The sequence below is a fragment of the Pelophylax lessonae genome (assembly GCF_965119305.1).
Source record: "Pelophylax lessonae genome assembly, chromosome: 3".
Lineage (NCBI taxonomy): Eukaryota > Metazoa > Chordata > Amphibia > Anura > Ranidae > Pelophylax > Pelophylax lessonae.
In genome coordinates this window covers 251,908,624-251,924,535 of record NC_138770.1, presented here as the reverse complement: position 1 = coordinate 251,924,535, position 15,912 = coordinate 251,908,624, and the positions used below count along the sequence as shown (strand labels likewise).

Genomic DNA, 15,912 nt, shown 5'->3' with positions numbered 1-15,912 from the left:
CCCCACAATATTGATGAAAAAGGGGGGGGGGGGATAAGGCTTGGTTGCAAAAGTAGATGTAGCAAGAAATGTGGAAATATTTTTCAGGCATAAATGCCCAGAAGTGGTGGTTAAGAAAGAAAAAGGGAAGTAACTTAATGTTGACATTGTGTAATGTATGTCCTAATTTAATGATGAAGAACACAAAATACCTTTTAATAATATGGATTTGACACATATATAAAAGGAGAAGGCGTTTTAAGAAAAATATGTGAGATTGTTTGAAACTGTATGAATGAAAGGGCCAAATGAATGAAGGCATTAAAAGGTGTTTTATTGTGTTAAGGAAAACAAGAATCAAGGCAGAATAATAATGCAATAGTGTTGGGTTATGTTCAATGAATGCACAAGATTTACCATTTAATCAGTTATTTACAGAAATCCCTTGCCTTAGGTATTTGTTTTAAAAATGTGAACAAACAGGTGTTTACTTCATGAAATACATTGTGTTCTCTTATTTTGGGAGTAAAATGTTGCTAAGCCCCTGTTACCTATGGAATAAAGTTGAATATAAAGCCTAATACATAAAAAGTGTTGTAAGTGTCAAGATGTTAAGGTTTCTTAGTGAGGAAGTTTGTTGGAAGTTTGTTTGTGAATGGTCTTAAAGTGACTACCCTTTTCTATATTTACTTAATTACGGTTTTATTTAGTTTATGATAGTTATATGTTGCAAAATTAGGAAACTAAGTTCTGAGTCAGAGTATGTGTTTAGGAAGGGTATTCTGTTTTGGGACCACTGGTTCCACTCCTGCTGCAATACTGGGTTTGAGAAAAATGTTCAGTTTAATATATATTGAGTCTATACATCTCTAGTATTGGAATCAGAGCATTATTTGTAACACCTCCAAAAGTGAAGAAACTTTATCTAGTAGTTTAGGGGATTAGGTGGTTTTTCATATTGACTGGAGAGTATCCACCCTGCCCGAGTCCCCCTATTCATGCCCCTATCCGGATGCTCTACTTAGAGAAATGACTACATCTTGTACATTTTGATGTTCTAAAGCCAAAACAGGAGGTCCTAGGATGTCCAAAAGCTTTGCCAAGCCATCATCCTGGTATGACATGTCTCCACTATTCATTGCTGAAGGTTAAAGGAGAACTCCTGCTGGAATAGGTTCCTGGGAAAGCCTAGAGGAAGAGCCATGATGCCAACCCAAGGCCTGAGAGTTCTACTGATCACCACAAGAGAGATCTGAGGTACCAGCCCAAAGACCTAGCCTGGAGGATGATTTGTTGCTCTGCCAGTCTGTCGGTGAATGTCAAGTTCTGTCCTCACCGAGAGGTAGGTTTTGATGGAGTGGAGAACCTTCTGATTGCATGAGTGGGTACAGAATCAAGTTTGGAGGTGTTGTTGAAGTTTTTGGACATGAAGGAGTGAAATAATGTGGACTTTATAATTTGGAAATTTATGGACATTTTGCAAGCCATACAAGAGAGACTCTTTTGTGTTCTTTTCCATTTTTGCTGAGGACTATTTTTATCCATCTAAAGACCATCATGTCCCCTTTTCCCTTGTATCTTTCATGGACACTTTGCTAGATAAGTAAGATCTTGTCATCTACTAATTTTGGTATATGTTGCAATCAAATTTGTTGTGTATGATTTAAAAAAATGACATCTAAGAAGCTGAAGCAGGTCGAGGAAGGTATGAAGAATGAGTTAGATTTGTATTAGGGGAGATTAATAGGATATTGATGTCTCTGAATATGGATTTTATGCAGAAGTTAATCGTTTATGTATATTTGCAATGCTGTATGGAACTACTTTACAGCTTAGGATTTTCTGCACCAGTATGAAGTCAGGAAATTGCTTGCATAAGAGGAAGTGACTTCATGTCCTAGCTGACCACAGATGTACAGACTTATACAGTGTCTTTAGTAAGCAATATTGTTTGCCAGAATCTATAGTAAGATGAACACATAAGTGGGGAGGTACTTTAGAGGGTAAATGCACCCACCCATAGGAAGGGAATGGTGTCCTATCAAGGCATATACCATGAGTGAGTGATACCGCCTTCATTGTCATGTTAAATCTTACACTGTGCTTCATTATATCCAGTAATTTGTTGTTGTTTTGAACCCTATAAAACAGAGGAAACACGTAAATAAAAAGTGGAGTGTTGTACCGACCTTGATTATAATGTAATCTGTCTTTATATAGCACTCCCCACTGCGATCTCTGAGAATGCTGAACTGAAGGTAAGAGATTGATACAGAATTGAAGCAAGGTTGAGACAAGTTAATAGAGAGAATAAGAGGTAATATAAACAAGTTATATTACAGGTGATGTCACCCATAGGCTTACTATGGTTCATGCATTGTCTGCACTCCATCCTCTTTTCTGCATCCATCACTGGCTGACAGAGGGGAGCAAATTAACAAGTGAAGCGGCCTAAAATAGTAAGTATACATATCTTTTCTTGCACAGGTTAGTCAAAGTAGGTGTTGGGAAGGTGTCAGAACACTCTTGATTAGGCTACTTGTTCCAAATCTGTAACCAGCCAGTATAACCAAGCAGAGCAACATGACCACTAAATAACAAGCATATGTTATGTAATGACAGCTGATGCACTATATTACCAAAACTATTGGGACGCCTGCCCTTACACGCACATGAACTTTAATGTCAACCCAGACTTCGTCAGTAGGGTTCAATATGGAGTTGGCACACCCTCTGCAGCTATAACAGCTTCAACTCTTCAGGGAAAGTGGTCCACAAGGTTTAGGTGTGTGTGTCTATGGGAACGTTTGACCATTCTTCCAGAACCACATTTGTAAAATCAGGCACTGATGTGGACGAGAACACCTGGCTCTCAGTCTCTGCTCTAATTCATCCCAAAAGGTGTTCTATCGGGTTGAGGGCAGGACAAGTTCCTTCACACCCAAACTCGCTCATCCATATCTTTATGGACCTTGCTTTGTGCACTGGTCCAAATCATTTGGTGGAGGGTGGGAACAGTTTAGAGGTGGCCCCTTCCTGTTCCAACATTACTGCGAACCATAGCATAACACAAGGTCCAGAAACACAAGGATGAGCGAGTTTAGGGTGGAGGAACTTAACTGGCCTGCACAGAGTCCTGATCTCAATCTGATAGAACACCTTTTGGGATGAATTAGAGCGGAAACTGCGAGCCAGGCTTTCTCCTGCACATCAGTGCCGGACCTCACAAATGCATTTCTGGAAGAATGGTCAAACATTCCCATAGAGACACTCCTAAACTTTGCGGAGAGCCTTCCCAGAAAAGTTGAAGCTGTTATAGCTGCATAGGGTGGGCCAACTCAATAGTGAACCGCACAGACTGAAACTGGAATGGCATTAAAGTTCATGTGCGTCCCAATACTTTTGGTAATACAGTAAAACATTGGATTGCGAGCATAATTTGTTCTGGAAACATGCTTGTAATCCAAAGCACTCTTATATCAAAGCGAATTTCCCCATAAGAAATAATGGAAACTCAGATGATTCGTTCCACAACCATTTATTCATAAGTCTTTCAGTTTATAGTCTATATACAAAGATTATAGCAATGTGATAGGTTGTGTCATAATAAAATGTCCATCCACAAATGGCGCCTCCACAAGGGGATTAGAAGCAAAATCCAGCAGGAGCTACAGAGTATAAAAGAGAAGAGTAGAGAAGAGAAGAGAAGAGCAGTATGGGGACATTTAATGAAGGTACAACATTTAGCAACTCACATGGTTGATGAATAAACAGGCATATCTAAGTATGTAGGCATCCGGGGTAAAGCTGTCCACATAGACCATCTTCTGAACCACTGGCTCTCATCGATGTCGGTCTGCAATTGTGATTGGGAAGAATAGCCTGCAGTAGAGTGATCTGAAAGTGAGGCTTTGAATCACTCGTGGAGTGCAGCGGGGAAGGGATGATGAAGATGGCTGTGCAGAGGATGGTCTATGTGGACAGCTTTACCCCAGATGCCTGCATTCTTAGATGTGCCTGTTTTAATCATCAACCATGTGAGCTGCTAAATATTGAACCTTCTTTAAACGTAACAATATTGCTACACTTTAGAGGCTCCTCTCTTCTCTTTTATACTCAGTTGGGACATGACGCTACTTGTATATCAAGACATCGCTTGTATATCAAGTCAAAATTTATTTTAAAAATTTGCTTGTCTTGCAAAGCGCTCTCAAACCAAGGTTTTACTGTATAGTGTATATTGGTCTCCATACTTTTTCCAATTACGCAAAAATAAAGAAATTATTAAAATGGAGAAAAGAAACAATGAATTACCTTCAGAAATCAGTCAGTTTCTATCTGTTAGCAAGCATCTAATGACAGCAAATACCTGTTGGTGTAAACCTTGGTTTCACATTAAAGCGGGAGTAAACTGCAATAAAAAATAAATATATATATATATATATATATATATATATATATATATATTCTTCGTGCAAACTAATGAAAGACTTACCTGAAAACAAAGTCCTCCACTGGTGCACTATCTTCACCCAGTCTTCCTTCCAGGTTCGTGAGCTGCGCCCACTTGACTGGCTGAGCTGCTATGTCACTCCTGTGCATGCACGCGGGAGTCACGGCCCTGGCATGGCTCACTCTATGGACGGCACACTGTCCATTGAGAGCGCAGTGCGCATGGGACAGTGGCATCACTAGTGCTGCTAAACTGTGCATGCTTAGAAGATATTTACTGTACCTATGGGTAAGCCTTATAGACTTACCTGTGGGTATAAATAAAAATAAGCCTTTATTATTATTTATTATTATTATACAGGATTTATATAGCGCCAACAGTTTGAGCAGCGCTTTACAATGTGAGGGAAGACAATACAGTTACAATACAATTAAAAAAAGGAGGCACTAGAGGGCCCTGCTTGTTAGAGCTTACAATCTAGAAGGGAGGGTCAAGTGAAACAAAAGGCAATAACCGTGGGGGATGGGCTCATGGAGAAAATGGAGGTATATTTGTTAAGTGTGGGTTGGATAGGCTTCTCTGAAAAGGAGGGTTTTCAGAGATCGCCTAAAAGCTAATAGAGTAGAAGATAATCGGACAGATAAGGGTAAGGAGTTCCACAGGTTTGGAGAGGTTCTAGAAAAGTCCTGGAGGCGGGCATGGGAGGAGGTGACGAAGGAGCTAGAGAGCAGGAGGTTTTGAGAGGAACGAGGTTGGTATTTTGAGACTAGGCTAGTGATGTAGCTAGGGGCTAAGCTGTGGATTGCTTTGTAAGATGTTGTAAGTATTTTGAATTTAATTCGTTGAGTGAGAGGAAGCCAATGGAGGGCTTGACAGAGGAGCAGCGGACACTGAGCGATTGGTAAGGTGGATGAATCTGGCGGCAGCATTCATGGTGGATTGAAGGGGGGATAGCCTGTGTAGAGCTATGCCAACGAGAAGGGAATTGCAGTACTCGAGGCGCGAGATGACCAGGGAGTGAACCAAGAGCTTTGTTGGGTCTTTGGTTAGAAAGGGGCGCATTTTGGAGATGTTGCGGAGGCTGAGGCGGCAAGATTTGGACAGCAATTGGATGTGGGGTTTGAAGGAGAGTTCAGAGTCCAGGACAACACCTAGGACCTTGGCATGCGGGGATGGGCTGATAGTAATGCCATTGATATTGACAGAGAAATCAGGGGAAGGGGCACGTGCCTTTACTACTACTTTAAAGATGACCTGCACTGTAGTTACAGACCATATTTTATGACACACAGAAATCACAGTGCACACCGATATACACCAGTATATGATCCGCTTCCCTGATGTTCCTGAGACTTGGGGTAAGGAAATCATTCCAAATCCTAAAAATCTCAACCCTCATGAAATGATATAGCAGTCCAAAGTTGAATTGAATCAATGATCCTATTCAATCGTATTTTCTTTTATGTAACTGAAAATCTGTCATCTATATGCAAGCACAGCTCTGTTTTTTTTTAACTTTAGATTTTGTATTAGCAGATTTTCATTTTATTTATATCACACAATGTTCTGTCCTCAAAATACCTGGAATGAGGCATGTTGTAAATGCCAGCTCTTTAAAGATGTCAGCATAAAAAGAAAATAAAAATCCAAACCGCTTAAACATTTGTTATTTTAATATTTGACAGTTGGAAGGCGAAACACACAAGAGCTTAGTGTATGGTATCCAAGTTCAGAGAGAAATATGTATGAGTGCACGTTTTAGATAGCTGAAAATTAAATTGGACACATTCTAAATCCTCTCTAGTGAAACGCACCAGCAGGATGCTTTCAAGCAAGTCTATTATGTCAGCATTTCCGCCCCTTCCCCACCGGTGGCATCATGAGAAATGTGAAGATCTTCTAACATCTCTGCCAGACTGATTCGAGGAGCTCCCTCCTCATCAGTGTCACTCTCCACTGCAATGTCAGCATCTGAAGGAGAGAAAGCAAGCATGAGGTCTAGACTGCAAGGCAACCAAAGAGGAAAATAAGCATGATAAAACAGATGAATAAATGTTTCATTGCTTCTTTGTACTTCACTCAAGAGTGTTGCTCACCAAGTTCATATCTAAAACGTCTCTGCTTACATTAAATTCACATTCTTATTTTTGTTAATCTAAATCATGGGTGTCCAACCTTTTGGCTTCTCTGGGCCACATTGAGTGTAGAGAAATGTTCTCGGGCCGCATATAAAATATATACTATAGTTAAGCTATATAAGTAATAAAATGCTGCCGCGCCCTTCCTGTGCTGTCACGCCCCCCCCCCCCCCCCAAGCACTAATTTAACACAACTAGTGGATGATCCCCTCCGAGGCTGCCTCTGTGGCCTTTCCCCCGACTCAACTTGCTTCCTCCCCAGCAAAAAAAAAAATTGTCAGGGAGCAGTGGGCCGCATTGCCTGCGGTTCCGGGCCGCATGCGGCCCCCAGGCCACAGGTTGGACATGCCTGATCTAAATGGTAAAACTGTTTTTACATACAGAATCTTATTGATTTCCTGGTTGCTTAATGCATATCAAGTTATCTGGTATATAAAATCCCATGCTAAAACCTTATAGACAGGCAATGTGGCCAATATATGCAGAGAAAAGCCACTACTCCAATGTTTGGGTGTTTAGTTGCACATAAAGAGAGTTCCGATGACAGCGTGGTCACTGTGCTGGAGGCATCAAGTGGGCATGTTCCCAGCATAAACAATGGACGTCGGCTGTGGTGTACAGCTTTGCTGTCACATATATCCATTTGGCCGACATTAACAAGCAGCAAAAGAGTTTCAAAACAAGTCTCCACTTTGCTCTCTAACAGCTTGTAATGTAAAGTTATTATTTTTCAAAGCTCACCGCAATCTCAAGTGTCTGGTCTCAGGCGTTTCTTACAGCTTAGAAACATCTGATGGTTCTAACTCTTATTGTCTATACCAGGACCTTGATAAAAAGAGAACCTTGGCAGATAATGGTCATCCTTGTTTTTTTTCTCACAACTGGTTTACTTTCACATTAGCTGTGAACAGTTAGAGAAAGTGAACCAATGAGGAGGGCTAAACATATTTGTGGTTCCCTACAGGTACCTGAGGACTAAAAATGGCATTACTCTCTAGTTCCAAGTTGTTTTTGATTGTGGCATTACAAGTAGCTGTGTACTTCAATCTGAAAAACACTTGTCCGAGCACTTGATAAGTATCCTTACTTTTGTAAATGTTGACGTTCTTTCGAATAAGTTCATCTTCCTCCAGATCTTCAAGGAAGTCTTGATACTGCCTGCAAAAGACATCAAAAGCCAATTACAGAAATATTCTTTCTGTGAAAAGGATATTTTCCCAAGAATAAAATCTCAATTTAAAATGTACAGTAATGGCATGGCAAGCAACAAGAGTGAACAAATGTGCTCTTAAAGTCTACATACAGCAAATCCTTAAAATAGGGCTCTACCCAAAAGGGGAATCTCGGCTTGTTTGCACCCTCCCCCATCCCCTGCCACGTTTGGCCCTTTTTTTTGGGGGGGGGTTCCTTGTTTTGACAGATTTCTGCTCCTACTTCCTTGCAGGATTGCCGCACGGCGATCTGGGTCATGTCCACCCCCAACCCCACCGCCTTCTGGGATCTGAGTGTGCCCCAGAAGACAACAAACCATTCAGACAGCGCAGCGAAACTTGCATATGTGCAGTAGGAAACCGACTGTGAAGCCTGTAAAACTGTCTGTTTACCTTACTTACTATACCGGCGCCTGCACCCGTAGCCGATGAACAAATTAGATTGGGGTGTGACATCGCAGACCCCTGGACAGGTAAGACCATATTTGTAGCTGCTGACTTACATTTTTTTTTTTTTTTTTTTTTTACAGGCTGGAACTTTGCTTTAATCTAAAAACAGTTCTGCCAAAATTTTTCACTGGCGTTTCCCCTTCACTGGCAACTCAACTACTACAGCTCCGGAAGGTTTTACCCTCTTCCTGAACAGGCAATTTTTGCAATACGGCACTGTGTTGCTTTGACTGACAATTGTGCGGTCCTGCGACACTGTACCCAAATAAATTTATGTCCTTTTTTCCTACAAATGGAGCTCTCTTTTGGTGGTATTTGATCACCTCTGCGATTTTTATTTTTTTGTGGTATAAACAACAAAAGAGTGACAATTTTGAAAACAAAATACAATATTTTTTTACTTTCTGCTTTAAAACATATCAAAAAATATAGAAAAAACATTTTTCTTCATCAGTTTAGACCAAAATGTATTCTGCTACATTTTTGGTAAAAAAAAAAAAAAATCCCAATAAGTGTATAGTGATTGGTTTGCGCAAAAAGTTATAGCGTCTACAAACTATGGGATCGATTTTTGGACTTTTTATACTTGTTATTGTTTTTACTAGTAATGGTGGAGATCAGCGATTTTTAGCGGGACTTAGACATGGCAGGCGGACAAGTCTGACACTATGTGACAATTTTTGGGGACCAGTGACACCAATACAGTAATCAGTGCTAAATAAAAAAAAAAAAAAAAAAAGCACTGTCACTGTATAAATGACACTGGGAGGGTAAGGCACTTGTACTGGGACTTGTACTGATTCTCCCACTCTGTCTGAGCTCTACTGTACAGGAGATTGCAAGAGGCTTAAATCGGGGCTCAGACACCTACACACCTCACAAATTATATTATAATATATATATATATATATATATATATATATATATATATATATATATATATATATATATAATTTTTCATCGTGTGTCTTTATTTACCTGGAACTCTGCTTTGATAAAGCACTACCCATGGGGCCAGGCAAAATGTATACAGTGGTTGCAAGCATCTTCTAGTGCATAGGTGCTCAACCCATGGCCCTCCAACTGTTGCAGAACTACAAGTCCCATGAGGCATTGCAAGACTGATATTTGCAGGCATGACTCCCAAAGGCCGAAGCATGAGGGAACTTGTAGCTCCGCAACAGCTGGAGGGCCACAGGGTGAGCACCAATGCACTAGAAGAAGACTACAACCACTGTATAAATGTTGCCTGGGCCAATGGGTAATGCTCAAATAGTGAACAATTATATGATGACCTTGTCGGACATTCCTGTCTAAACCTTTTCTAGGGAAAAAGCAATAAGCTGGGCTAGAATTCTGGAGCAGATCACTTTTTTCCTGTCCCGGGATAAGCTGGTAACACAGATGTTTATCAAGCGCTCGCATTCCTTTTTTCCACAGGAACAAACATTTTATTTAGAAGATCCTTCAGCGTGCACACTGTGCCTTCATGACCAACCACCATTTAAGTTCATTAGGTAGGTTAACCTAATCGGACTTCAAGTGTAAGTATGGGGGAGGGGGTAAGCATTTACTGGCGGTCATAACCTGCTTGCAGACCTAATATTGCAACTTAATACTGAATCACATTATATGAACGGTTTACCCCTCAGCTTATCAATACTGTTCAGCCATCTCTATGATCCAATGATCCAGGCATCTGTTCTAGACAGACTGCAGCTCAGCATTAAAGCCTAGCCTAAAAAACTCATCATGACCTGTAACTGAAAGTAGAGCAGCACACTAATGAGGTAATCCTTGTGCCTCTGAGAAGCAGTGGAGAACCAGAACGGAAATTCCACCAAATGAAAGTGATGGTCTCCTGCACTGCTTTTGTGTGCAGGGAAGATATGTAGAGAACTATCTTGTATGTTTACCGATGTCTGAATTTCCACTCGCCAGAGAAGCAATGACAGATCTTGCCCATTCCCATGGATGACATTAGGTTTTATCAAAATTAGGCCAGTTCCTGCTGAACTACCATCCATCTATAGCCAACCTTAGTGTTGTTTGCAGTCCCTGTAGGCCATCAACAGAGCATTTGTTAGTCTGCCTTAGTGTCCCACCCCGCTTATGCCTTACCCACCCATGCTAAGTGAGGGGGATCCCCTGTGTGAATTTGAAAGAATGAGGTTTTGCATGTCCTAGGTACCATTATAACCCAAGTTATAAGTGCTGTTCCTTGGCTATGTTTCTGTACCAGAGAGTGCCAAGAAGTGCAGCAAATATGTTCACATTTCAGTCGATATGGCAGATGGAAATGCATCAGCCAAGAGAAATTTCGCAACTAGGTCACTATCCCAAGACAAAGCGCAGCTGGGAAAACACCACCATATGTAAAAATAAAGTGTAGATACTTATGGTGCAAGAGGCTTCAGAGACAGTATAATAGGTATTAAAACAAAGTGAATAAGTCCCCATATCCACTTGTGTGCTAAACACTGTAGGTTGTGTGTAGCCAGAACAGTCTAAAGCATGGGGCAATCCTGTCTTCCATAGTCCATGCTGCTGCCCAGGCTTTGCCCATTATGGTGGGCATATATCTCTCCCTCTCCCCCAAAGGGGCCTTCCATATTTGGGAACTAACTACAACCGTTGCAACAACCTGCCCAGTAAACCCCTAATGCAGATTCCAGTGCCTGAAGAAAGAATTACAGGCCAGCCACATTACAGTGGGGTCTGGGTAGCTTCCCCAAGGTAAACACCAAATGCAACTGATCTGGAAACTGATAGAGGACCCAGGGCAATGAGCAAGCAAATTTTGACAAGAGAGTCTAAAAGAAAAAACGTTTCCAAAGTAGAAGTGGTTCATTATCTAAGGACATTAGCAAATAAAAAAAAAAAACACTCTATAGAGTCTAACAAAGTGTGTGGGATGTGTTTAGGCCACACTAGCAAAGTTTGTTGCTGGTGTAATCACCTGAAGATTGCTTGCATATAACCCATGGTCTATGACTGCAGTCCTGTACTGTACAATTAACATAAATGCATTTAATGAATTTAATGAATGTATAGCTGGATTTTTTTGCATTGTGTTCAGTGTTAAAAGTGTTATAAATTCCATTCACTATCTGTATGAGAATGAAACACCCTAAAGAACTGAATAACCAACTAAATGCTATAACAGGAAGCATATATTTTACCACAAAATGTTAATTATTAAAAGTCACAGATATTTGGATGGGTGTAATAAGTGCAGAGCTTCATGTGAAATAGCGACTTGTATTAATTTGTCTTGTTAACCACTGCTGATAAGTAAATACTGAAATCACTGAAGAGCTCTTTAAACTGATCTTCATAACACAAAAGGTCACCAGACTGAACAAAAAGTCCTTCAGTACACAAGTGCTAAAATCAAACATAATAGAAGAGTTGTGGCTGAAGTGTATGACAATGTTAGCTAAGACCACCAGGGATGTACAAGTGGTCATATACATGACCTTTCAGCCAGCATGTCTAACATTTAACCACAATCTGAAGAGAAACATTCTGAAGAAATTGTGTTACATCTGTTAATAAAAAGGAAGCAAAAAACATCAAATTTCTACTGTATCTATCAAGTATGAATAGAGACAGACAGAATAAAATAGCTAAAATAGATCAGATAGAATATGATTTGAATAAAAAAAAAAAAAAAAAAGACAAAAAACACTGATCTCCTGTAAGAGGGGTCAAGCAGACAGGAGGTAAGTATTTAATTAACACTGTTGCACATGTGACAACTTTGGAGTGTTAATGGTACACAGTAAGTGTTCATATTTATTAATAAAGTTTCATTCCAAATGCTTTTCTTTGGCACCCAACTTGTAGGTTCATTAACTTCATGGGACTGAATGACTCCTAAGAATGGTGACAGGAGCTTGGTTTACTGCACAAAGTGCATGGGTGGCAGAAGAGCCTATACACAAACCTCAAGACAAAAAAGGTTCATGTGCACTACAAGTGCACTTGGAAGTGCAGTCACTGTAGATCTGAGGGGGGACATGCAAGGAAAACAAAAACTGAATTTTTGCTTGCACAGGATTGGATGATCGAAATTTGCAAAGCCTCACCTCATTTCGATCTTCCCCTCAGATCTACAGTGACTGCACTTCCAAATGCACTTGTAGTGCACAGTGGATTTGCCTTTAGTAAATAAACCCCCAAAGAGCTTATTTAAGGAAGGGGGACACACAACCAGCTATTGTGTATAGCCATTAATAAGACTCAAACCTGGGAGTATTCCTTACACATACACAGATTTTCCAACTTGCTCAAGCAGTTACCAGTCATTGGTTATGAAAAGAGAGAACTGAACAAGCCTGTCGCAGCTTTGGTTTTGATTTCACCCACTGGCTGAAACATTAAGGATACTGCAATGGGTCCCAATGGATTAAAGATGAAGAACCTTCCCCCTTCATTCTTAGGGGCCTATTTTTAATGAGAGCAGATAATGCGATTTACTATATACCAAGGTATTACTTCACACCAGAAGTTGCATTTTATGGCCAATTCATAAACTGCAGACCACAGTATAAATTGTGCAGTATGTCACTTGGCTTTAAAATGTGGCATGCCTTTATTCCCCTGCCGAGTTCCTTCAAAAACGGTGCAATTGTACCTAAAAGAACTGATGCTGTTTTAAGGAAAGGGATGTCACACCAAATATTGATTTGATTTGGATTTTTCTTCTGTTCATTTACTTTCCATTTTGTCAACTGATAATAAACGAACAATTCTATTTCTGAAATCATTCTTAATTTACAGCATTTTTTCACACCTGCCTAAAACTTTTGCACTGTCATGTATATATACATGCTACAAAATCCTGCAACTGAAGTAGAGAGATTAAAGACAACTCAGTTCTCACATTTGCAGAGTGAGGGTCCCCAGAGGGTTGTTTCTGAGTGTAGAAAACTAGGTTATTCCCAAATCAGGGTCTGGAGTCCAGACTTCCAGGAGCTTTGGAAGGGAAGAAGCCTCTAATTCTCTGTCAGGGTCATGCCAGGGATCAGCAGGCTGAGTATGTAGGTGTTCAAACATGTTATAACAAAGGCGATAGCAGCATCTCAGGGCTTCACCCATCCCTGGGAGTCTGCCAGGCTGTAAGGGTACAGCCAAGTGTTCATGTCTCCACTATGAGCCCAGTGAGCCTGCAGAGAAAACCACAAAAGGTGCAGAGTTGTCCGTAAGCACAGGCATGCTGTGAGTTGGTCTGTGAAACCAGACCGAAGGCCCAGGCTTGAGGCCAGAGTAGCGGTCCTGTGATTGCCAGGAGGCTGAATACCATTTTCATATTGGAAACCCCTGTAAGGTCACCAATGTATTTTGATGAACTATTACTTTTGTTTTGAATAAAAGAGGGCCATCAAGCCCTGAACAGTGTTTCTGGCATGGACTGAACCCACTGGAAAACACACCACACTTGAGCCAAAGCCCGAGAATATCTAGATACAGTGTGTGTGTGCACACACACACTATAATATATATATATACATATATATATATATATATATATATACATACATATATATATATATATATATATATATATATATATATATATATATATATATATATATATATATATATATATATATATATATATATATATAGTGAATGGATGTCAAAAAGGAAAACAAGGAGCACTACATGGTCTGCCAGACACTATGCCAATAGAGAAGATAAATCCCTGCAGAATGTTAATTAAAAATAATCCATTAATAAATACCTAGTGTCATTAGCATAGCTAAGTGAAAACAGCTGAAGTTTAAATAGAGACATTTTCCTTAAATAATTTTCATAAATGCCCCATGTTGGCAATGGAGAGGATTACCACTTTGTATCTGTAGAAAGGACTAAATCACACAAAATAGACAAATAGACGTCAACACACAAATGTGAGCCCCGTGATCAGTGAATAGAGACCTTTCATCATCTGTGTCCATGCCTTCTCGGTCTCTCTCCAGTTCCTTCAACTTCCAGTTTCTCCTTCTCTGCCTTCTGGCACGATCATAACTCTTCTTGATTAGTATCTGAATGAGATGGGAAGAGGAAAATACATGAGCTCACTGGGTTGCCAGTACTGGGTTCTAAAGATGCTTCTTGCTGGGCTGTGTCTGGATTTAATAAATTTGCTTTACAGACCCAGAATAAACACACAGCAAACGAAAAGTTAGAAGTCAAAATAAACTTTGAGAAATGTTCATACAAACTGAGAAGTAGCTGCATATCTGGTTTCAAATTTCTGTGAAGAAATAATTGAAATTCTAAGGTTTGTGTTACTAATAGACTATGTTAAGTGCGATAGTCTTACCTATTAATACTAGAAAAATTCTCTGGAGTGTTATTGTCACTACAACCAAGAAAACAATTACATATAAAAAAGACGTTCTTTAGCGGGCTGTGACCAAGTCAGCTGGAGTTTAATGAAGCAATATAAAGCTGAATTATTCTAGTGCATGTGGATTAACTGTAGCAGTTCCAAACAGTATCAAAACTGATGTCAAAGTGGTAGTAAGCTCACGTGTTTTCTTTTTACCTATGGGTAAGTCTATAATACGGCTTACCTATAGGTACAGTAAAAAATCTCCTAAACACGGACCGTTTTAGGAGATATTAACTTTAGCAGTGACGTCATTACCGCTCGCCCATTGATTCAGTCGAAGCCCGAGAACCCGGAAGGAAGACCGGGTGAAGATAGAAGCGCCTCTACTGCGCCCCGCTGGAGGGCTTAGTTTTAGGTAAGTCCGTCATAATGTGCTAGTATGTTATTGAAACTGCCCAGGGCCCAATTTTTTTTTTTCTAGTGCAGTTCACTACCGCTATAGGGAACCCACATGATACACACTGAAAAGATGTTAGGAGATAAGAAAGCATATGTGTGGCAGCAGGGCATGTGGGTCTTAAGAAACACATGCCACCCATATGCTTCTGTGGGGACTGAGGATTCTGTGCCAAGGGCACAATCCAAGCATAATTATCAAGATGTCACAGACAGCTCCTAGTCTTGGTTTATGATTGGAAGCTGTAAGAATGAGCTCTTGATCATATCACTATTGTGATAGCCAGTCACATGATTGGGAACTCTGTGCACCTTCCAGCATCAAGACCCACTTGAAGGGCCACTAGGAGGTGTTGGGAAGGGATTTAAGAATAATTATGCTAAACATTACTTAATTTCTACATCCATTTAGGGAAGTGACAAGTTCTTTTGTAAGAATAAAAAAATAAATAATCACACCCACTTTATAACATCAGGTCTGAGCACTGATGAGGAGGATTAAAGACATTAATCCCCCGAAGCAATCTGAGATGGAGCTTGGATCCAACTTTTAGACCAAAAACATTAGTAGCAAGGGAGTGCCAGGAAGGTATATTTAGACAGGATTTATATTTTTTTTTTTTTATACAAAAGAATCCGCCACTTTGCCCTGAATGGGCAACTTTCTGGGGGATGAAAAAAAACCTGTGTAGAGGTCCTACTATAATTAAAGATCAACTCTAGGAAACTTACAAATTCTCCCTTGCACTGCAAGGGTTAACCGCTCATTTAGGTCTAGGAGGGGCCAGGAAAATTTAAAATTTGCCTACCCGATCCTTTGCGCCGCTAGACCAGTCCCCACAGCATGTTTCGACTTTGGGCCCCTGCAGACACTAATCT

General features: G+C 40.2%; 1 protein-coding gene across 1 annotated transcript in view; it reads right to left on the bottom strand.

Moving 5' to 3' along the window:
• Nucleotides 1-6,087: 6,087 nt before the first annotated feature.
• Nucleotides 6,088-15,912, bottom strand: part of NMD3 (NMD3 ribosome export adaptor) — a 121,882-nt gene continuing 112,057 nt past the window's right edge. Inside the window, exons 14-16 of the mRNA XM_082248887.1 lie at nucleotides 14,178-14,284; nucleotides 7,658-7,728; nucleotides 6,088-6,403 (exon numbers count right to left, since the gene is read on the bottom strand). Coding sequence (XP_082105013.1) covers nucleotides 6,273-6,403; nucleotides 7,658-7,728; nucleotides 14,178-14,284 — 309 coding nt within the window. The 3' untranslated portion in view covers nucleotides 6,088-6,272. The remainder of the gene's footprint in view (nucleotides 6,404-7,657; nucleotides 7,729-14,177; nucleotides 14,285-15,912) is intronic.